The sequence below is a fragment of the Pseudorasbora parva genome, chromosome 19 (assembly GCF_024679245.1).
Source record: "Pseudorasbora parva isolate DD20220531a chromosome 19, ASM2467924v1, whole genome shotgun sequence".
NCBI lineage: Eukaryota > Metazoa > Chordata > Actinopteri > Cypriniformes > Gobionidae > Pseudorasbora > Pseudorasbora parva.
The window spans coordinates 10,246,782-10,271,288 of record NC_090190.1 but is presented as its reverse complement, the minus strand read 5'-3'; the positions used below and the strand labels follow the sequence as shown (position 1 = coordinate 10,271,288).

The following is a 24,507-nucleotide window of genomic DNA, read 5'->3' as shown; positions in this document are numbered from 1 at the left end:
TTTTTAAACGTATAAAAGTCTTTTAAACGTAGATTCAAAGTATTTTGTGTACTATTAGTACATATCAGAGGCCACCACGGAACATAATTTAAATAAGGCGATGTAAAACAGCAGTTCAATTCTCAACCAGAAGCATCAGGCCGCCTCAGCGAACTAACCAGTGGAGGCTGGAGATGAGACCAAGTTCAGTTTAAAATTGAACATTTGCCGGCGAAATCAAATCGCAGTCAGATCAGGCTCGGGTTTACCCAGTCTAGGTGGAGACCAATTTAAAAACAATAAAAAGTAAATACTGTACAAAAAACATTAAAGAGTTACTTAGCCCAAAAAACTGTCATTAATTACTCACCCTCATGTAATTCCAAACCCGTAAGACCTTTGTTCATATTCAGGACACAAATTCTTGGATATTTTTGATGAAATTCGAGAGCTCTCAGACCCCTTCATTCATAAACAGCTATTTAATTACAATTTTCAAGGTCCAGTCCAGACATAGTCAAAATAAATTGTCCATGTGGTTCAACCTTAATTTAATGAAGCGATGAGAATGCTTTTTGTGCGCAAAAAACAAAATAATGACTTTATTCACTTGTCTGTCAGATACGCTGTTGGCATCAGCATCAAAACCATGCTTCGTTGTGCTCACGTGAACAGCATCGGCCTATGGTAAGCCGGCGTTCTGGCACTATGTATTGACTACAGTCGGAAGAAATTGTTAAAATAGTTATTTTTATTCTCGACGCTTCATAAAATTAAAGTTGAAACACTGTAGTTACATGGACTATTTTAAGTTTTTTTCTGGGCCTTGAAAGTGGTCATTAAAATGCTGTTTATGGAGGGGTCAGAGAGCTCTCGGATTTCATCAAAAATATTTTAACTTGTGTTCCTAAGACAAGCCAAGGTCTTATGGTTTTGAAACGCCATGTGGGTGAGTAATTAATTACATAATTTTCAAATTTCCAAGTTAGGAATTTTCATTTTTTAATACATTATTTCATCAGAGGTACAAGATGGACAAATTAGCTTTGACAAGAAGGCCTTTGGACAAATGGGGGCTTTGGAGTCAAAAAGGTTAAGAACCAATGATTTAATTTCACCCCTAATACAAATAAAATACCTCAAACGTATATATTCTTGAAATAGTTTTAACACTATTGGGTTCTCACATGTTTGACCAACATATTTTTTAATATATATAATTTCAATATAATTTCTGATTATAGTATACACATTTTTAAAAATGTTTTAAAATTTTTGATACTGATCAGTTCACTGAATCATTCAACCAGTGTTAGCCAGATTTGTGTGGGGAAACACTCAAACAGCAACATTGATAACATTTTAAAAAGAGTATAACTAGAAAACTAATATTTGCTCTCAAACTTCAGAAAATGTCCTCAAAGTAAAATTAAGAAAAGGATAAATCATCCTGCATTGGGACAGTAATTACGGAAACAATGAATCAAAACCGTGTAAGGTCGTAGAAAATAGTCTCACAATTTTATTGGAGGTAATCAACTGGTTTTTAGGCCAATCTGTGATCATTACAAAAACACTCACTACAAGGAATGATCAAAATTAACATCTGAGACACTTCCAGCTTCCCCTTTACCCCATCCATTAATTTTCACATCTGGATCAACATGGATGGGAGAAACTGGATTTCATACAGCTGCAGAAAAAAAAGAAAGAAAAAAAGTCCACAAGTAAATAAATGATTCAACTCAAGACAGTAATCCATACATATTAACTGAAAGCAATTAATTAAAAGTGTTTTTAATACAATCAGCAGTCAAACCAAGTATTCATGTGACCCCTACTGGATATCACGCATTACTACTAGATCCAAGTCTACCAGAAAACAGAATTATTCTTATAAATTATAATATTTCACTAAGTAAATGGTGCAAATGCAATAACCATGCATTTTTACAGGTGTCTGGTTAGAGCAAAAAGTGCTAAGAGCCTTCATTATATGAAGTCTGAACTTCAATGACACTACATTTATTTTGGGTTCTACAATCAGCGTTTAATTCTTCATAGCCTTTTTGTCAAAAGAGCTCTTATCCATTGCACAATAAGCGGCAGATTAAATCAAAAACATATCTAAAGACAAAGTCATAGAGACAAAACATAAGAGGAATCAAATAAAGGATTATAATGCGTAATAGAAAAGAGGGTATGCAGAGGTGATTCAGACAAAATAAACAAGATCTTTACAGGTAGTAGCAGAGAAGGCAGCAAGGATGGAGGCAAAGACGAGGTCGGGGGACTGAGAAGCATCCACGGCAGTGTGCAGGCCGCGGGCACTGTAGTACTGCACTAGAGGAGCCGTCATCCGGTGGTAAGACTCCAGTCGCGAGCGTAGAGTGGTCTCGTTGTCGTCGCTGCGGCGAATAAGAGGCTCACCGGTCACCTATGGATGTATGGATCAGACCAAAACTTTACAGCAATGCTCGTAGTTGTCATATTAATAAGAATCTGAACAGTTTTGTTTCTCACATCATCTTTCATATGTTCTTTGGGGGGGTTGAACTCTTCATGGTAAGATCGGCCACTGGGCTGGTGAATGAGCCTGAGGAACGTAATGGATTATATTACACTTAAAGTCGCCATTAGATCAAAAAGGACAATTCATATTTTTTTCATGCGCTCTTATAATCTTTAATCAGAATAACTTCCCCTCCCTCTTGAAACGACACCTCTTCTCTGATGATGCGTTTACTGGCGCAAGGGCGGGACAACCTGTCACTCATATGAGATCGGCCAATAGTAAATCACAACCATCCAATCAGTTCCCAATAGACAAAATCAAGTCTCGCCTTACATTTTTACTTGTTTGAGAAGCCGTTTTACATCACAATAGGATAGAAAAGACTATTGTAAGTGTATATGTTAATTTGTTTTATAAAAAACTTAACTCATAATAAGTTAAAAAAATCCTAACTGAACTTTCTGGTGAAATGGCTTCTCTGTGGAGACGCATTCAGGACTTCTCCTGGCTTAAACTCCATCCCTGCAAGCTTGTCTGCCTCTACTTTTGCCACATCTCAATGACAACATAGAACCAAGTCTCCGCCCTACATTTTTAATAATATGTTACACTTGAATTACAGTAAGTCACAATATGGATGAAAAGATTTTGTTACTAGCTGACCATTGCCATCTTGGCAGCGCTTCATCACCCGTCACTCCCAGATAAAATGGGCAAAGAGGCGGGATGTGGGCGGAGATGAGGTGACGCAATGACTAACAGACAGTGGATAAATGGCTGCCCACCTGTCAATCAAAGTGACCACACCCTTAATTATGCAGAACTTTAAGGCTTTATATAATGTAAACAAATGAGTTATTAAAAAATCCCCCCCCCTCAGAGTTGCCATAGCCGTATAGACTAAAACAACAATTTGTACCAGTGTACCAGGTTGTAAAAATGTTTTTTTTTCTGCTGTAAAGTTGGGCATTACAACATGGGGCTCAATGAGATTCTGCTCCCTTCTGGAGCCTGTCTCTAGTGGCCAGTCAGTGAATTGCAGTTCAAGTTACTTCCGTACTGGCTTAAACAGAAAGCTTAAACTGGGGGAGGTTGCCGATTGGTTTAAACAAAAGCATACTTTTCATGCTTTATAACTCTTACTTAAAGGAGGAAGTAAAGAGGTAGGTGCACTTCCTTATTGACTTAACCTTATTGAAAAAAATCCCTGCCACCTCCCTTATTAAATATTACAAAACTATACGTTTTTGAAGTCTTAAGTCCTATCAAGAATGTCTTCTCTTATTCTTGAATTGAGTGTTATGTTCTATTCAGTACATCCTATATTCGTTAAACTAAACTGAGCTATTAGAATACATTAGTGATGATGGGTACCAATACAATGCTTAAAGGCCATTCCATCCTACCTCCCACAGATCCTGCGTACTAGCAGGGAGTCTTCAACAGAGAATTCAACCACAGAGTCCAGTTTCTCACTACGCTTCTCCAAGAGGCCGTCCAGCTAGAGAGAAAAAGCGAGAGAGAGCAAGAGAGACAAGGGTTGACTAACATTTTTATATTGCAATCACCCAATCAGAGCTGGGTGTCCATTTAAAATCGAGGACTTCAGAAGGACTTCCCTTTTATTATTATAGATTAAAAATGAATTAAAGGGGGGGTGAAATGCTGTTTCATGCATACTGAGCTTTTTTACACTGTTAAAGACTTGGATTCCCATCCTAAACATAGACAAAGTTTTAAAAACTAAGTTGGATGTTTGATGGAGTATTTCTGTGTCAAAAATACTCCTTCCGGTTTCTAACAAGTTTCGGAGAGTTTTTTTCGAGTATGGGTCGGCTTGACATTGATAGAGTGGAAGGTCTTTGTATGGACCGTACGGGCTCGTCTCCCAGAAAGGTGTGCGCGCGTGAATAGAGCGAGAGAGGAAATGCATGCCCATAAACAATGCTCTCAGGTGCAGCAGATCCACTAGTCCACGCTCCACTTTATTCCTACGGGTGACATCAAGCGACTTCAACGCTTCAGCACAGCATTCCGGGAAGGCAGCGCTGCATTTGAACCGATTTGAACGCAGAAATGACGGGAAGCTTCACGACATACGCGTCGGTCGCAAAAGTGGATCTCCACGGTCTCTGCTGTCAGGACTTCACAAAATCAACCGTTAACGTACCAAAGAAGTGTGTTTTTGACGGAGCGGTCCTAACGATAAAGGTTCACGGTCCTGCTTTGGAAACAGGCGGTGAGTAAAACTGCTTCAAATGTCTGTCGTTGGCTATCGTCGCGTAAGTAAACATCAGTAAACAACACGATCCTGTATAACGTTAGTTAATTTATCAATAGAGCATGCGATCTATGTTGTGTGTTTAAATACATTTGGTTAGCTGACCAAAATAGGTGTCAGTTTGTTTATTGGAAAACCACCCAAACATAAACCTAGCGTTCTCACAAAGCGTGCTTCGTCATTCAAATGCGCTAACGGTTACTCCATTGTTGTTCTATGTATAACGTTACACTAGTCTGACGTGCAAAACCGTTTTGCTTGCTACTGCTAAGGTTTACTCGCATACAATAGTCCATAAACCGAATCATGTCCTCATAAACTGCGAGCAAACACACACAAATGTTGTACAGTACATACCACAGAGACGGACGTCCTGCTGTTGTTGCTTCTCCTGTTCAATTTATTTCAGCCTCTGGATCTGATTCTGGATCGATATATGTATTAGTTGAATCTGATAGCCATGGTTTATTTAGGGTAACGTTTTCATCTCCACGCTTGAGGATGTCAGCTTTCAGAAGCTCTTGTGCAGTAGCTTCACGCTCGTCATTCTTTAGCTCCGCCCACACGATACGCCTCCAGGCGCTCGGTTTTTTTCCGGAAAGACTCGGTACAGCCTATATTTATTTTATAAATATAATAAAACTAAAGACTTTTCGGAGATATGAAGGATGCAATACTACTCTATAGGTACTCAAGATTGACATGAGATTGACTGAAACCGAGTGTTTCACCTTCCCTTTAAGGTCTGTTCACATAAAGAACGATAGCTATATTAGCATCTATACCAATGAATGATAGTGTTCCATTTATTATAAACGCACTGCAGTTTTTATCATCTGCCGCTTTAAATGCATGAGCTCTTCAAAGCAGGATGGATTCTAATTGGCTGTTAAATGTTATCATTCATCAGCTGGAAAATTCACTCTGAATATGACTCCACGGATATCGTTCCTCTGACGTTATGATTATAGTTTTGGACTGTCCTATTCTTTCATATTTAGAACTATGTCTTTATCGTTATAGTTATCTTCCTCTAGTCTATAGACACATTTGAAGAGTCAATTGTTCACAGATTGAAGAAGACCCTTTACCATTTCCGCTTGTTTGACGGTACGTGGGAAACCATCCAGCAGGAATCCATTCTTGCATGCAGGCGTGTCCAGATTGTTGTCTATGAGCTCCACCACCATCTCATCACTCACCTAAAGGAAGGGTGATGAACAGAACAAACAAACACACTGGAGAAGAACAAATCTAGTGGCATCAGTTTACACTGAATATATAGAACATTGAAAATCTACTTATTTTACCAGTTTGCCAGCATCCATGGTTTCCTTTAGACGCTGACCGAGCTCAGATCCAGATGCCACCATGGCCCTCAGCATGTCCCCAGTAGCTAAATGACACACACAGTACTTCTCTGCAAGCTTGGGTGCCTGAAGGGGCAAAATTAAACATCATAATTCCACATAAATAAGCAATTTTGCCCTTTTCAACATTGAGAATATTAAGAAAGGTTTCTTAAACATTACATCAGCACATTAGAATGATTTCTGAAGGATTACTCAAGACAGGAGTAATGATGCTGAAAATTCTAAATCTCAATCACAATTCTATTGTAACCATAATCATAAGTCAACTTGTAACTGTTTGTTTATTGATGTGCAACGATTTTGCTCAATATCAGCAAGCGGCATGCAAACCAAACATCTGGCTGACTGATGTGGACGCTAGTTGATGTTCTTTACGGTCTTTTGAGTCACATGTTCGTTCAACAGGACAGAAAGGACTACAACTTTCACAGTGGTCACCAAGTCACATGCGTTGATTGTCACATTAGATGTTTCCACATTTGCACTGAAAGAACAGTCTGATCAGAGCGCATCTAATAAAGCCCAGGGCAACAGGGCACTGCTCTTAAAGAGACAGTAACAGTAAAACGTTTGGTTTTTTACAGTTCAGTGAATATTTCAACCTTACAGTCTATGATTTCAACCCAAAACGTATATGCTGCTGTCATTTACCCTCATGTCTTTCCACACCTGTATCACTTTTTTTCTTGAATGACAGTCTCAGTCGCCATTCACTTTCATTATGTGGGAAAAGATGAATGCAAGTGAATGGCATTCTGTCTAACATATTGGTATTGTTTTTCACAGAAGAAATCAATCCGTAATGGGTTGGAATAGCATGAGGATTTTATTTTTTGGGGGAGATCTATCCCTTTACTATCTATCCAGCTTGTGCTGAACAGTTTAATCAAACAGAACCACGCGGCCCTTCTCACGAACTCTCACCTGCGTCCCCTTCCCCGCTCCGGGTGGGCCGAGCAGAATGGCTCGAATGCCTCTCCGAACACCGGAGACAGTATCATCCGCGTGCGTGCTGGGGGCCATGGTTACAAGGTGTGAACGAAATAAAGACACTTCTTTCCACTACACACTTGACGTCCGCAAACTCTCTCAGCCGAGAAAGGAAGTGGTCACGCCTCCGATTACTGACTATGGACTCCAAGGCCCGCCTTCTAGGACGAGTCCGCCAATCTGATTGGCCAACAACACTCCGCATTTACAAAGCGTGAGCTCATTGGATAAAATCGAATACTTCAGTATCATCTAATATCCGGAATGTGACCTGAAATTACACCGCACAGCGTTTTTAGTATAGATAAGGCAAAATTAGATATCCATATCTAAATGACACATTAATACTCATATCGGACTTTACAACGGTACTCATTACTCTTTTGTTCTTCCAACTTCATTCTTACTTATAGATTCAATCACAGACCATAATTTAGAAGTACTGTGCGTAAAGGTATGGTAACTCAAATTAGTTAACTATTTAAAAAAAAAGTTATATTGATTTTTGTTCTATTGTATTATGCAAGTGTCATGAAATCAATGTTTAATCAAGTATACGCATTTAGAATTAACTTGGATTATCAGCATGTACTTTAATTTTATTTAGCAGTATATTTCTATTTCGCTTCTATTTTCAATTCAGTTGTATTGTTGCAATTTTTTTTAAAGAGTTTAATTCACAATAGCACTATTCAATTGGTCACTGTAATGAAATGCAGTATAACAAGCATTCACTCATAAAGTATTTAATAACATTACTAATTCTAAACATTTCTACTATAACAAATACATTGATAGGACAATGAGAGCCAACATAAGATGGACCATCAGCATCAACATTAGCTTGAAAAAAGGTATAAAACATGCATATCTCTTAAAATTAAATATCCTTCTACTTCAACAATAGATAGAAGAATAAGACACAGATGGGATGTATGCTGTCAAAAGCTTGTTTTATTTAAACTGCAGCTGTGTGATACATGGAAGCCACATTAGGAGTGTTTAAGATACCATAACACACAAAACAGCCAATTTAAGCCATTACACTAAAGTGCCTTAAGGTTACTACAGTGATGGGGCAGCATTTTGGTATTGTGCATCACAAGGTTAAGAAATTTGTTTTAGTCAAGGCAATGACATTTAGTGTCAATTAAAATAAATGTAAATGTCACTTATTAAACAAACACACTTGGATACAATAAATCTAGAGTAAGTTATAACCATTTAAAAAAAGTTATAAAATGTTCATATAAAAGTAAAGCAAACATATAGCTTAGAAAATAGGGGATGTGCATGATAAATATTTTAGCTCACAAATATTGGCATAAGTCATCTAATGAAGGAAAACTTATTAGGGACATTTTTTCAATAAAACTAAAGGAAAATATCTATGGCAAATGCTATCTGCATTATAATTCTTTTGAAGGCTCATATTCCTCATCATAGTGTTACTGCAGAAACTGAGCTGAAGAACTGTTGTGACAGGGAAGGATCCAGTTGTGTTTTGAACTGTCTGCACTGTTTGAACCACATTGCCCATAAATGTCAAAGGAGAAAAACCCTATTCCCTTTGGTTATCCAAGTGTGCTCTCTACTGTGTACTTAAAGTAAACAAAAAGTTATATAAATATACATTTCTCAATTCAAGCGAATTTTCAGAACACCATAATCCAACCAAACTATTTAGTTATTCAAATAAAATTCTAATTCCCATGACAGAAATATACCTTGCTTAAAACAGATCATGGGTTTTTGAAGTTGAACTTAGAATATGAAATTAAATGTGTCACTACAAAGTACTAACATTAAGTGTATGGTTCATTCAAAGATTTAGGAAATTGCATCCTGTCGTGCTGGACTTGAAGAACATTAGGAGAAATCTGAATACAGCAGGTATTTCAGCAAACAACAGTCATTACAAAATACATTTAAATATACATACGAATCTAACAGTCTAACAAAGCAAACAAATGTTCATTAGTCTTTAAGGAAGCCATGCTAATTTACACAAACATATCTAGAACATACCTGAATACCCTTGTAAGGAAAAGCATTTTGTTCTTTAATTGAAATGTCTTCATTGATTTTTTTTAACGCATATACATTTGATTTATAATGAACTTGTAAAATGTATCTGTAAACGCTCTGTAACTGTATGCCATATATTGCACTTCCAAATCATCAATGTATGCAAGTCAATGTAAAAGTTAGACTAGGATATGTTTGGCCCCAGGCTCACATGGGTTTGTAGCATGAATCTGGCTGCCACATGCGCAGGTCCACCAAGATCTGGTTGAGTTTCTGCATCCACAGATTCCTCTCATCCTTAGTGTCGGCACTCAGCCAGTTCCTGCACATCACAAAGGCAAGTTTTGATTTTGGGGTCTGATCTTCATAAAAGATGAATTGACATGGTTGATTGGATCTTACTTTGTAACACACAGTGTGTCCTTGCACTGGCTGACCAAGGTCTCTCGGTCATCTTCCCTCTGTGGTCTCACAGTGATGAGCTCAAAGGTATTGGGCCGAGCACAGAACTCCCTGTTTGCTGGCTCCACTTTACGACTGGTACAGTTGGTAAGGTTAATGCGACCAATTGGATTCTGCAGGAGGAAGAACCTGTCTTTAATGCCATGTAAAGAGCAAAAAATAAAAATAAAATTCAAAACCACCATAGTAGGCCTACCTTTCGTTTTTCATCATCAGGGTAGGTCCAATAAGAGATGCAATATCCTGAAAGGACACACCACCTCCTGTGCCAGGCTCCAAATCCACTAACATCCTCAAACATAGTCTGCAAATAAAAGACAACATCACTAACAGCACACAAAACCATCTCAGTACAAACAAGAATTGGCTTAACTCCAGGGCCTAGTTGTTCAAAAACTTTAATGTGGATCAGAATGATCTAGAGTTGGATATTCAGTTTTTTTTTTATCCAAGATCAGGTAATTCATCTTAGTTTTGTGTTGGTTTTTCAAAGCAAAATAAGATTGGATCTCCCTGATCCAGATATACTTTTTTTCAGATTACCCTATGTGGATTGCTAGTGCGTCACATGAGTTTACATTTCATGTAGCCTGCTGGCTATGTAAAGAACAACAGGTAGTCAAGTGTGGGGTCATTTTACTGGCTTTATTTGAAGAGACAAAAACATTCCCTTTTCATTTTAAATTTCCTTTAAGCAATCAGACCTCTAGACAGACACACACACACACACACACACACACACAATATATTTTAATGCTTTTGTTTTCTCACAAAAGTTGTTCCCCAAAAAACTTTCATTCATTTGCAAAGAACTTAAAGGTTGTTAGTCACTGCAAAGTTTCTTATGGCAAAGAAAAATCATTCAAATTAATTTTCTCCCATCTCTTATTTTTTCTTCCATCAAGAAATAAAATGTATGTACATATTTGATATTAAATGTATTACTTTTAAAAACATCATCTCCTGGGAACAGGATAATCCTGATTTTCTATTTTCTGGATGAAAGGTAGTAGTCTGGATGCCAGCCTAACTCAGCCTCGCCCACAACATTTTTAGGTCGGGCAGTTCGGTCTGGACTCGATCCATAGAGGAGTAATTATCCAGAACAATGAAATCATCAGGGCGGGCTTTAGACGATGATGGACAGATGATCAACAGTAACGTAGTCATGCACGTCATCAAAGGGGCTTGGATTATATTTACTTGAATCCTAAACGGAGAGCTTGTTTGTATCTGCATTCACCTTCACTATTTCTCTCAGAAATGATGATCATGTTGGGTAAGTACTCTGTGTATTAGGGCTGGGACAACGCGTCGACGTCATCGATGACGTCGACGCAAAAAATACGTCGACGCAAAATATGCGCGTCGATTCGTCAGACTCAAAATAAAGATGGCGGCGCCGGAGAGTAGTAGCAACCATAGATGTACATAATAAAGTATATTATGTAATTAAGTATATTATTTATTATGTATATCTATGGTAGCAACACGAGTGGCTCCTCAGACTTTCAGAAGTGCAAGGCTTGAGGGGTGGCTACAGTCTATGGGGTTGGCGCGCGGTGCGCACGGAGAATCACAGGCATGCGCGCACGCGTTTTGTTGTCACGGCTACATAAACAAATTTCTGCACACAGGAAGACAGATGTTTTGGTAATATTTGATGTGTTTTAATCACAAAAACAAACGTTTGCATCAAGTGAAAGCATCGGACACATTGGCTACGTTACCTACATAATAAGCTGTTTTAAATTTAAAATGTTCAATGTCTAATCGCGCTGATGTGACCGAGGGTATCTATCCTCTAAGTGAGCAGTTTCATCCCAGGACTATTCCGGTTTTAAACGGAGTATTGGCGCCCGTAATGCACTCTACATGTAACTTTTTTCACTGTCATGCCGCGGATGCGCGTGGCGTTTCTGTTGCGGGTCAGCCACGGGGCTGCGTGGCGTTTTCTCTGCCTTTGCACACTAGAAGCGTGTCTGACGCGGCGCTGCTGCTGCTATTGATGCGGAGGGAAGCCCTATTCCTAATGTTAAACATAAATAGCCTACTGATACAGCAAAGAAAACGTCGGGAGTAGCCACATATCTATGGTATTGACGGCAAAATAGGCTACAGAATATTTCGTTCTGTATTGACAGTTGCAATATTTCAAAATCGATCATTGACGTTTTTTTATTATTACAATTAGGCCTATATATTTGCATTTATGTAAACCTACAGACTTTCAAACATGAAAATGTAATTTAATAATATGTATTCGTGTCAAAATGATATATAAACATCTTTTCCTATTCTATTTTGCCTGGAGACGCTCCCAACACGTGAAAAATAGGCGCTCTTCTATTTCCAGCATGCACGCGTTTTCCTCGCGTCACAGGCAGTGTGCAAACTCCAACCTGTTAACATGGGAGCTGAAACAAAAACGGACACGCCACGCAGCCGAGACGCTCACGCTTGCAGTGTCCCCGGATTTGATTAACCAACTTGTTGATATTTAATCGATGGGCATAGCCTGTAGGCTGAGCTGCATACATAGAAAAATCGTATAATATGTTTCTTTGTTGTAGGTTAATACTTATTTATTTGTGTGTGTGTGTGTGTAGCCTACTTTATGTTTTCAAGGTTTTATTGAATGCATTGCTCTTGTATAGTCTTACTTTGGAATTTTAAGAGCAATAAACATATATTGCAATGTTAAGGAATTCGTTTTTTCATTCAGATAATTAAATCAACATGTATAAATTGCTATTAGGCAATTAATGGGGAGATAATCGGTAATCGAATCGAATCGTAACCGAATCGGACAGGAAAAATTAATCGTTAGATTAATCGATGCATCGAAAAAATAATCGCTAGATTAATCGTTTAAAAAATAATCGTTTATCCCAGCCCTACTGTGTATCATTAATTTTTATTTTATTTTTTTACAACACCGCAAAGATTGTGTATTCCAGCCTGATTTCAGCTCGCGTGCAGACAGGGTTGCCAAGTTTTTACAACAAAACCCGCCAACTACTAGCCCTAAACAATAGCTTCTCGGCGGGTTCTCCAGGGGAAAAAAATAGCGTTTGGGGGGTAAAATGTGTGTTATTTTGGCAAGAATGCCTGCTAAAATTCGCACTCATGGGTCTATATATCACATAATAGTCGCTTCAACCCGCGGACATAGAAAACAACCCGCAGAAAAAACTTGGCACTTGGCAACACAGTGCAGTTGAGCTCTGTTGACATTTGAAAGTGTGTCGCTTTGTTGCTCTGATTGGTTGTAGGTCTATCCAATTGATGTCTTTCCTGGTTCGGTTGAAACACGCCCCATAATCACAGCCCAATGGAGCAGTTTCAGACTCATATTCTGACTAGAATTGTGTATGACCACGTTAGGCTAAAAAGGTAGCTCAATCTAACTAAAAAGTTAAACACAAACTGATGCTTTGATCCTTCCCCCCCCCCCCCCCCCCCACCCCACTCTTCTGAACAACCCATTTTCAAGATTTGATCCAATCTGCTAATTTACTGATCTAGATGATCCAGCAATGACTGGATATTTAGTGGAATGATGAGATCTATTATGCAGACTTTCAGAATAAAGACTCACCAGGAAGCCCCTTTCCTCTATCCGTGACCCAACCTCACAATGCATTTTCAGGTAAACATGCCCCTCCAAAGGACAAAGGAAAGGTACCTGTAGAAAAATAGGACAAAAAGAAATGAAGCACATAGGTATCATTTACAGAAAGAGAGAGTGAGATACATTAGAGGCTACACAAAGAAACAACTAGCATACACCAACATACAAAGACATGTGCAGACAGGATTGTGAATAAGCAGCTTACAGTGACAACCAGTATTGCCAAAAAGACACCAAGGCTTGTTAGCCAAAAGACACATAACCCGTGTTACTAAACACAGAGCAAATATAGCAACCTTGTTGTGAAACATGTCACTGAGCAGCTCTCTTTCACTCCTTTCATATTTGATCTAAAAGAGAGAAATGACGACATGTGAAAGAGTCTGGCATTTACAAAAGGCAGCAGTGTGCAAGAAAAACAAGAGTAGTGTTGAGGTTTACTGTATTAGGATGGTGTGAACACTAATGCTGTGTTAAACCTCTCCCTCTATGATGCCAGCAAGCATTACATCCATTTCGCCAGGTGGTGGTGTTAGTATGGTTTCATTTGTGGAAGAATAGATGATATAGAAAAGAACTTAAAGAGAAATAAGTACCTTTTCCAACGGGAATTTGTTCTTCCCAATGGAGGCTAGAGTTAGCTTGTGTGACCCAACGAGCAAAAAGCTACTGGTGCGCACTGCATTTGGACCACCGGGGCTAGCCATAACTGAAAATAAATACACAAAATAAATAATTTAATAATAACTGTTAAAAATTAGTTGAATTGAACAGCCTTTAAATGCTAATTATTACTCACCAGGTGTTTGGAGGTTGCTCTTCTAAAATAAATAAATGGAGAGGGCAAAACAGTTCAGAAAATAATATTGTTATATTGTTTAGGCACTGCAATATTACATGAAGACTGTTATAATGAAAACTGAATGTTTTTTTTGTTTTTTTTTTAAGTTTAGTTTAGTTTTTCTAAATACACCAACCCAAACGTTTGACCAGTATTATGTGTTGAGCTTTAAGCAAATACTTACAGAGATAGCGAGGAACCTCTTTGGTGTGATAGCCTGGGGAGATAAGTTTATTTCAGTGTAAAATATAATGAGCATTATTTATAAGAGCTTATTATGCACAAATATGGATATAAAGTACTATTGACTGAGACAAAAACTCTTTTTGGTTAGCAAATGAATAAAAATACCCTTCACCGTGCACTGCATTTAGACTGACTACACAAGACAAAAGAAACCGCTGGTTAAGATCTAATAAACTGCCTGCACACCAGCAAGTGATGATTTTGAAACAGCATACCAACAAGCATGCTTCCATGTCATGGATATGCCTCAGGAGAATCTGGACACGCTGACTGCTGCTCTTTAGAGTAGCGTTCATTAAAACTTAGTAAGCTGTTTAAGTTAAACACTACACTTCCACGTTTACTGTGTCACTGAAATACAATACAACCAAGAGTCTACCTTTGACTTGTTGGGCTTTTTCCTCTTGTCAGAGTTCAGTTCACGTTTCTGAACCTAAGAGAAAAACAAACATTTACTAAATCTTTCATTTGTATTCAAACATGCATTTCACTTAAAAATACATGAAAAAGCTGTACTTACAAAACAGTAGACCTCAATATCAATCTCAAAGTCATTAGAGACATCAGACCTGCACATTGTAGAAAGTAATATGAAAAACATTTCCCTGAGGTGAGGGGGAATATCAAGAGGTTTGATAGGATATGGCACTTACAAAGTGAATTTGGTGGTGAAGGTCAAAGCGTCACCACTTAGACCGGTGCGGGCGCTTGCAAGAGGAGTCGCTACGGTGTTCTCGGCTCCAGCACGGATCATCACAAAGAAGTAATGGTTTCCACAATCTTGCATCAAAATTATGACACGAGTGAGGGCCTTATTAAGCAGCAGACATGAAACAAAAAAATAGCTATAAATAAGATATAGAAACTTTCCTACCAGGCTTGTTGGCAGAAGAACAGATAAAGTCAGCCTTCAGAGGGAGCCGCAGTTCCAGCAGTGAGATATACCCTTTAGAAGCTGGTATTCCCATATCCACCTGGGCACTGCTTTTCTTCTGGGCCACTGGACCCTCTGCTTTTAGTCGGTCCAGCTCAGCCTTGAGGGCAGCCCTCCTTTCAGCTTTCAGCCAAACAAAAGATATGATTACTCAAAGTCTAAGAAATAATTTTGGTATTCACCCATGTAGTGCAAAAAGTAAAGCATCACTTACTGGCAATAAGCAGCAGTCTTTCAGCCTCAGCCTCCACCTGAGATCCTTTCCCATGTTCTTCATCTGTGCAGCAGTTGAGAGCCTGACTAGCCTGATGGATTATAGTCTGCTGCATATTCATCTCATTGGTCAACATCTGAGAAACACAACATGACATCATAAATTCCCTTCAGATGAAAGTCAAACGAGCTGGTTCCGGCGCATATTTTCTTCTATATATTCGACATTTTTTATTCTCTGCTATAGCTTGTTTTCTAATAAACCAGCCATTGTATACTACAAATATTGCTGGGTGTGATGAATTGCTTATGTTCCTCTATTTGCTTTCCATAAGCATCTGCTAAAATGCAGTAACATTATGGGGCATGAGTAACATATGGCCATGTTTTTAATTGAGTGATTGATTAAAAAAATAAAATAATAAAAAACCTTTACTAAACAGACCTTCATTTTCTGCTTGATGTTGCTGTGACTGGTGCCCCCATTCATCTCCATCCTCTGAGAAACATCCTCTTTCCTCACGATCACCTGTTTAACATGAGGTCTCTCAGACTCGGTCTTGACCCTTGTGGATCTGTAGGCATCAATGCTGAAATCAAACAACCACTTATTAAAAAACTGATTATACAAATAAAACTGAACAAATCAGTTTGAATGTTGCTTAAAGAGAGACGAGCAGATGAACACCTGTAAGGAAGGTTCTGGTTTTGCTGCTCATCTAGGACATCGATGCTGTCAGATGATCCAGCTCGTAACATGCGTGCCCTTTGGAACTTACTGAGCCTGGACACATTCTCAGGGGTGGAACTCTTTTCAATGAATGAGCTGGCAGGAGTTGATGTCTTGACCAAATCAGAAGTTAAATTGAGAAACGTAACTAGTTATCAGATTATTTGGTGCCATCACCATTTAACTTATAATTTAACATCCTCAATGCTCACCATATGCTTTCTTTCTGGGCTTTTGACCACAGCTGCTACGGTCTCTGCAAGCGGAGCAAGAAGAGACATGGAGGAGATATTCAGCGCATCTTCATCCTCTTCATCACTTTGGTCCTCACTTTCCTCCAGGACTCCATCAAACAGCTCATTAATCACCTCAGAGTTAACAGAACCATCCACGTTCATCTCAATCTCACGCACTTCCTCTTGTCCTGCAATGACAACAAGAACGTCCATTATCATAACATGTAATGGGAGCAATATACAAATTTCACAATATATTCAGTCACCATGATTTCAGGGGTAGAATTAATAATGCTTTTGTGAAAATCAAAATGATGGTATGAGATATTCTAAAATTACAATTTAAGAAATCTTAATTGTGTTCATTTTAATGTGATAATATAATACTGCACTTCATATTTAGTGCTTTTAATGGCCATAACTGTTTGGTTGAGATATATATATATACACACACACATATACACACACAATTGCATATCTTCAAAACACTGAACAAAATATCACCCAGGCATTTAGTAACAATTGGATATAGAAATAATAAAGCAAAAAAATTAATAATTATTTTTGTCAGATTGTCGGAAGAGTGATGAAAACAAAAGTTTAAATGTTTAAAGCAAATGATAAATGTCTCAATATGATAAAAACACAGCATAATCTATATTTGTCTTCTAGACATACCTTTAACTTCCTCTTGCTCTTTCACTGTAGGCATCTCTCTTATGAATTCAACTTTCTTTACAGGGCTTGGAAGAGCACACTCCTTGTCTAAAAGAGGACAGAATGTTTAATTACTCATATTATATATACATGAGGGCCACTAGTGTAACAGCAAACAAAACAACCAGGCTAAAACACACCAGAGGCTGATTATAGCTAATTAGCACTTGTAAACAGAGCAGTGGCCTGATGCTTTAGAATAGGGGTGTCCAAAGTCCAGCCTGCGGGCCAGGGATGAATTTCAAATTGCCCTCAGCTTTTCTATGAAAATATATAATATGTGGACCACCACAAATAATTTACAAACAGTGCAGTTTAACAATGTCAACACAAGGTGGATTTTAGGCCAGGGAAACATTAATGCACCAAAAGCAGAACGAAAATAGCGCTGCTTATGCACAGCGCAACTTGCGAGCTGAACAAACGTGTTTACTTGCTGATTATCTTGATTACGCAACTACTAAACAGACAATGAGATGTGTCCGAGTTCAGCACAGAGGTCTCTGGTACAAGCTGCAAATCTCTGTGATTTAATTTAGTTTAAACTTTAAAGCCAGTTGAAACAGCACTGACTTAACAGCACTAACGTGCAAATCAGGAGAAACATTGAGACAATCCAGTTATAAAACCTTTAACCGAACAATTCATAATGGATTTACTGTGGTAACACTAACTGTAACTATGGTATTTTGTCAAGTGTAGGTTAATATCTAAATTTTATTTCATTTTTAATGTAGACATGAAATTATTAATAAAGGCCAAATTACAGACAATTTTTTTGTCAGGCTTGCAGTTTTGTGCAATTGTATTTATATTAAATGTGTTTATAAACTAAATACCATAAAGCCATTCTAGACATGAATTCTATTTTTGCATGTATTTTTTTTTGGTTACAATGTAGTGAGGTGTCGTGTGCACTGTAAAAAAAAAATCTATTTTTGTTTTGTTTCTAGTCTAAATATCTAAAAAAATAAAATAAAAATCAAGACGTCCAATATGGACTAAAATAGAAAAGGAACAAGCCTCCAGTTGTGTCCACATCATCGAATCTGACACCCCTGCTTTAGAAGAACACAGCATTAAATTATATTATAGTTAAAATGATAAAATACCTTTTCCACTAGATTTAGAAGGGCTGTTGAGTACTTCAGGCACTGGTGAAGAAGGCTCAACATCACGCAATGGCACAGATGTCTGACTCTCTACAGAAAGCCCAATTTCCTGAGGATGAGAAATGGTAACATTAAGTTTGTCGGCCTCCCATCCAGTGCTTTAAATAAGTACTGGGTTTCCTAGGTTTAAAATCATATGGTAAATGGACTATTTATTTGGTTTTATGCCATGTCAGCTATACGCCTATTTTCAAAGCAAGAACAAGGTAAAATCCCTGAGTAAAAAAATAAATAAAAATGAAACTAATACAAATAAGACAAGGAAATTATAATTAGTAAAAACATTAATAACATGTTTTCACAAAACACAATCTCCTTGTATTATCTCCATTTATACATTGTTAAAACATTTTTTTAGCAATATGTAGTATACACCAATATTGACTAATCTCACATTGTGTAATAACATCTTATCTTCAAGCAGCAAGAGCAAACAGGAGAGCAAACCTCATTTTTATGGTCATTCTCGACCTCGTTGAGATCTTCTTTACTTCTTAACAAGTTGCCTTTTTGAAACCGATTACGAATTTGTGCCAGTTCTGCCTCTCGTTCCTATTAATACAAAATAAATAAACATTACTTCCAATGTTTCATATGCAACTCAACAAACATGCACATAAAAAAAGTTACACACCATTTTCTGCTTCTGTGCAAGGACAGCTGTGGTGGAGGCGGCCTGGGCGCCCCCCATCCTCTCCTGGAGCAGCCTGGACTTAGAGGTGGCAGTGGGAGTAGCCGTCGGTGTGTGGCCTTGACTTCCTAATGTGGAGGGAGAGTTCTGGTTACGCTCCTGGCACCTTTCTCCAAAACGCTCCAAAAATGACTTGACGCCTCCTAAAGGTCAACATAAGCAAATGTAAGTTCACAGTCGTGCACTTCAGTGTAAACAACAACAACAGAGAGCAGAAGAGAAGCTCCACTGACCAGAAGCTCCAGCTGGGCCTCTGTGCTGTAAGGGTGTTGTGTCCTTGGTAAACCTCTCACGACCCTGAGGTACCACAGCAGCATCAGCAGTAGAAGAGGGTTTAGGTGTCACAATTGGTTTTGCAGGGCTTGAATTAAGTGTCGATCCAGAATTCAACTTAAATGGGCCATGGTTCTTCAGGGGGCTCTGAGAGATGTACCCTCTTTGGGGGCTAGAGGGAGATTCTGGAAAAGATTTAAGTGGACTGGAGGGCTGTGTGGAGGAGTAATTCTTCAGTGGGCTGGAAACAGGAGAGGGAACTGCTTGAGTCAGTCTGGGCTGTGGCAACTCTGTCTTCTGAGGACTAGGGGGAACCAATCTGGTTGACTTGACTGGAGAATAAACTGTTGGCTATAAGAACAAAAATCTGCCATAAGCACTATACTGTTCTGAAATGCTATGGCTTAACATTCTACATTTCCCCCTCACCATCAAGAGACATTCAGAAAATTGTGAACCCAAATAAAACCTCACATAAAAAATAGCATGGGGTGGAATCTGTTGTTGCCGTGACCCACCTGCTGGCCGCTGTCAACAGGCTTGTGTGAAGCTGGCCGGGCAGACTGAAGTCGCTCACTGTTGCTGGTCACTTTACTGACTGGTGGGCGAGCACAGGCCGTGCCGGGCTGTGCTTGTGCATTGTTCCGGCGAATGGGCGGGTGTCCAAGGTCATCTTCCCAGGAGCCAATTGTGGCAGCAAGGTTTGCAAGCCTACCCTTTCTTCCAACGGGGGGCTCAGAGTTTGATGGAGTAGCAGGAGGGAGATCCACTTTCTGAGACTTCAAAGGAGATATGACTATGCTCTCTGCGACTGTTTCTGAGGTCCCTGAAAGCACAATTTTATGTTTAATAAATAATTACATGCTTATTTATCATCCCGAGACATTATTATACAATACGATCGCATATGTCACATATGTAGATTTCTGTCTTCTGAAGAACTTAAATGTGTACTAGGACTTTACCCTAATGATAAAAATGAATGACATTTATAGAACTGGCCTCATTTAGTTACACAACACAGTGCTACTTAGTTGAAATAACTTAATTTTTAAAATATTTAATTCCTTCAGAATATATTAAAACTCAGAATTTTGAAATTCTGAATTCAATTAAAGGGTTACTTCAGCGATTAACATATGGCTTTGTATCAGTAGAAACCCTGGAGTATATTCAAATGATCGTGCTCCCCCCTCTTATATCCCCCTGAGACGAGAGATTTATGCATTTTATTTCTGGAAAAATTCATCTAAAATTCCACAAGTTTTTTGCATAATTAAGTATTAAAAGTTAGAAAACAACAACGTATTTATGAAATGTAGTGCAGTAAAAGTATGACATACATTATTGCTTTGGAATGCAGTGAAGTAAAAGTTTTCTAAAGAAAGACACTGATAAAATATATACTTAAACATTTACTTGAGTAGAAAGTAAAAAATACTCCACTACTGTCCACCTCTGATTACATCACTATTTAAAGATATTAAACAAGCATAACATATTTATTTGGGGAGGAGAGGGTACTTAAAAATCTGTAAAATAAAGATTTCTTGAGTTTGTAATCATATGATAAAAATAATTGAATCATAAAAAAGGTTAACACTTTAACCAAAACTTTAGAAGATCCAGCCAATGGATTTGCAGAAATTTGTAAACTTTTAAAAGAATTGTTCAAATTATATAAATATGCATTTTCTGAAAGGCATACATTAAAGGGTTATTTCACCCAAAAACTAAGATTCTGTCATTAATTATTTACCCTAATGTAATGATTCAGATTGCCAATGTCACATGATTTCAGCAGTTTGACAAGCTCTCCGAATCATGAATCGATACCTTTTAATAGCGCCTTTTTTGGGTCTTGAGAAAGAAAATGACATTGGTGTCAATAAAGGCCTTTCTGAGCCATCAGATTTCAACAGAAATAACTTCATTCGTGTTCGAGTGTCGAAGGACATTAGGATAAGTAATTATTGAGAGAATTTTCATTTTTGGGTGAATTAAGTAACTAACCCTTTAAAAAAATTATAGCATGTGTCTTTCTACTATTAGACGAAACTTTAACTATCGACCATTGAAGAAAGAAAAAAAAGAACAACAACAAAAAAAGCAAACATCAGGCTTGATGATATATCAGCCAACCACCATTAATGCCACAGTTGGCTCATGCCATCCCCTCATTAAACAGACAGATCACCCAAAATACGATGGTAGTGAATGGTTGTTCTATCTGCTTTGTTACAAAAATTCTTCCAAATAACTTCTTTTGTGTTCAGCAGAAGAAAAAAAAACTCCAACAGGTTTGGAACAACATGAGGGTGAGTAAATGACGACAAGTAAATCATTTCTGGGTGAATTAGCCCTTTAAGGCAAAACAACGAAAAATAATCTTGATCATTTTACCTCTATATAATGAAATGTGTATTAATCTGTAACTATGTTCTATGCATTCAGGTAGTCAAAGAGTTGCCTACCCGCCGAGTCCCAGTACTGCCTCTGTTCAGCCAGTCTCTGTAGCCGAGATCTCATGCTGGTTGGGACTGGGGTTGGAGTATCTTTCTGGGTTTCTCTGGCTCCATCTACCCCCATGTGCTTAATTGCAGTACCTGTGCTTTTAACTGGAGACTGTGGAGGGCACACCACGATTTTTTCAGTGTCTGGAGGAGGTCGCGTGGGCAGCACCTCTGGTTCTGGTGTACAACGAGCAGACCTATGCTCCACTGGCACAGGACGAACACAGCTTGGTGCCGGGGGTGGCTTCTTGTCTGTCATGGGCACAGAGGCCGTCGATTGCAAGGGTGCCGGTTGCTTGTTTTCTTCTCCGGTAAGGAGAGCATTTTCATCTGAACAACGGCGCTTTGAGGGAGATGGCTTGGAGGAGGGAAGTGCTGCCAGAAAAAGAAAAACAAATTTTGTTGCATCTGTCAACACAGGCATGCAACAAAAAAGTCCAACAAAAATTAACCTTTTTCTATGGTCGGCTCACTTATGACACTGTTTGTATCTGTAAGAGGCTCCCTTGTCCTTTTTGCCATTGGACGATTGGCCGCCGTTGGTCTTTCCGCCATCTTCTTCTGTAAATTCTCTCTACGAGCACGCGTGCGCTCTAACAGTTTCTGAGTGAGCAAAATGACAAATTAGCAGTAAAATGAAATTTGTTCACAATATTACTAGAACCCATTTGACAGTGCTTATATATAAACAGAGACAGACCTCCTAATACACAAAATGAAAGAAAGAGTATGTGTAAACAAATGCCAAAATGTCTGGCAAATGGCAAAACAGCATTAGAGAATCAAAAGTTTCAGATCCTTTTTTTCATGCACAGCCCATTTATCTGCACTGCTCATCTTTTAAGTGTGAACAAACCAGCAGCTCATTCTAGCAGAACTTCTCACACACATGAATCATGATTAACAGCCCAGTTACTGAGCAAGACCAAACACATTCCTGGAGTATGGCGGTTGGTTGGCCGTCTCCCAGGGAATGAGTGGAAATTTCAGTTAGTGAGGATTTCATGTCCATGGAATTTTGTCATGTGACCCAGCAGATTAATCCCATTGGCCAGAGTCAAACCAGGCTTCCTGTATTCAATAAGTTATGGGCACAGCCCTGACAGCTATTTTTTTCCTTATTCAAATATATTACATATTCGAATGCATGCTATTTAAGTGCAGAAAGATATTACAATTCAAATATCAAAGACTGAAAGCAGTCTTATTCAGAGCCTACTTAGCATTTTGATACGAAAATGCTTTACAAAAACAATAGGCGTTAACGTTACATTTGCAGTCAGTTAACATCGGCTCTGTGGATACAAAATATTCTCCAACAAATTGGACAAAAAACAGCAAGACGTACTGGATGTTAAATGATTTAAAGTCACGCATTACATGAGTAAACTCTAGAGGCATGCAAAAACAACAAAACGAGAAAGAAAAAAAGATCATTGATTATGACCAAGTAGAAGAGCATTAGCTTTACACAAACGTTACGTTACAACATAAACAAAACTGCAAAACAAGTGATTGGATAATACGTAATGTAATTAGTAAATCAAATATGAAGTTACAACAGAATACTTTTTGCTAAATTAAGGTAAATGCAGTCGATGCGGACTAGTGCCATTTTAAATCAACACCCTCCCTAATCATCTGACGATCACATAAGCTGTCACAAAAGACACTCACCTCTGTGAATGGGTCCATCCTGATATAACTTATGCTACAATAAACGTAAATGAAAGCACAATCCTTTATGCTTTCCTTCTTTATCTGTCTAGTGAGGGAGTAAACGTCTCCCCGCTCTCTCTCTAACACGCCACGCGCTCCTCAGCTGTTTGAAAATTTTGAATTTAGCGCTTGCTCACTTTGCTGTTGCCAGATCCATCTCAACGGTCGCGAACACGTCACTGCCACCAGCTAAACCAATGATATTCCAGGACGTCAAAAAAAGGTCCAGTACGTTACCGTAGCCACGCCCACCAAAATGAGACCGCCCAATATTACTATTAGACCAAACGAAATCGACGAAGCTGCACTACATTTCGATTATTTTAATACACATTTCCCATGCTTTGCTTCTTGACTAAATGTATAGCTTAGGGTGTTTTTTGTTGTTGTTTTTTTTATTAAAAAAATTACTTGAATAGGTAGTTTCCTTTCATTTGTGGCGCTGTTTAGTGGCTATTTTAATTAAACATAATCCTATATTATATACTAACTAACATGAACTAACAATAAGTATTACAGTTGTTACAGTAGGCTATTACTTCACAGTGCATTAACAAATAGGCTACATTTGATTTTAATAATGCACAAGTAAATGCTGAAATTAACATGAACTATGATTAATAAATGCTGTCAAAGTATTGTTAAATCATCATGTTAACTAAAGTAGTTAACTATTGTTAACCAATGAAACCTTATTGTAAAGTGTTAACATTATAGCTGCATGCAATTTAGCACAGTTATAATGTACACTATATCACGTTCATAACAATGAAGTAAAAAGGGTTTAATTGTATTCTTCATATAGAAAAATGGAGACATCTACAAAACGTTGGTTTAAATCCCATTAGCCTTTTAAATGCATAACCCACAAAAATATAACCCACAGATCTTATTTTATTTTAGTAAAAGCTCCAAAAAGTAGGCAAATGAATCCATAGAGCTCAGTACTCTCAGTTCAGC

At 38.2% G+C, this 24,507-nt stretch overlaps 2 protein-coding genes across 7 annotated transcripts; both read right to left on the bottom strand.

Moving 5' to 3' along the window:
• Window positions 1-1,473: 1,473 nt before the first annotated feature.
• ak2 (adenylate kinase 2) lies at window positions 1,474-7,268 on the bottom strand. Of its 2 annotated transcripts, XM_067425108.1 has the most exons (7): window positions 7,073-7,267; window positions 6,086-6,211; window positions 5,867-5,977; window positions 3,901-3,995; window positions 2,503-2,575; window positions 2,221-2,416; window positions 1,474-1,672 (listed from the first exon to the last, which is right to left on the bottom strand). In XM_067425108.1, exons 1-7 carry the CDS (start codon window positions 7,169-7,171, stop codon window positions 1,665-1,667), a joined length of 708 nt encoding a protein of 235 aa, XP_067281209.1. In that variant the 5' UTR covers window positions 7,172-7,267; the 3' UTR covers window positions 1,474-1,664. The 2 variants fall into 2 exon arrangements, with proteins under 2 accessions (XP_067281209.1, XP_067281208.1); XM_067425107.1 differs by lacking the exon at window positions 1,474-1,672 and having other exon boundaries at window positions 2,180-2,416; window positions 7,073-7,268.
• Window positions 7,269-8,074: 806 nt separating this feature from the next.
• anln (anillin, actin binding protein) lies at window positions 8,075-23,798 on the bottom strand. Of its 5 annotated transcripts, none has more exons than XM_067425974.1 (25): window positions 23,506-23,798; window positions 22,281-22,431; window positions 21,790-22,203; window positions 19,834-20,141; window positions 19,276-19,666; window positions 18,986-19,185; window positions 18,799-18,903; window positions 18,292-18,400; window positions 17,141-17,227; window positions 16,439-16,650; window positions 16,185-16,339; window positions 15,942-16,086; window positions 15,498-15,633; window positions 15,224-15,406; window positions 15,003-15,129; window positions 14,870-14,918; window positions 14,729-14,782; window positions 14,288-14,320; window positions 14,062-14,083; window positions 13,859-13,971; window positions 13,559-13,612; window positions 13,230-13,316; window positions 9,825-9,932; window positions 9,569-9,741; window positions 8,075-9,488 (listed from the first exon to the last, which is right to left on the bottom strand). In XM_067425974.1, the coding sequence occupies exons 1-25, from the start codon at window positions 23,521-23,523 to the stop codon at window positions 9,374-9,376; spliced, it is 3,549 nt and encodes a 1,182-aa protein (XP_067282075.1). In that variant the 5' UTR covers window positions 23,524-23,798; the 3' UTR covers window positions 8,075-9,373. The 5 variants fall into 5 exon arrangements, with proteins under 5 accessions (XP_067282075.1, XP_067282078.1, XP_067282074.1 ...); XM_067425977.1 differs by lacking the exon at window positions 23,506-23,798 and adding an exon at window positions 22,685-22,824; XM_067425973.1 differs by lacking the exon at window positions 23,506-23,798 and adding an exon at window positions 22,642-22,778.
• Between the last annotated feature and the right edge of the window lie 709 nt (window positions 23,799-24,507).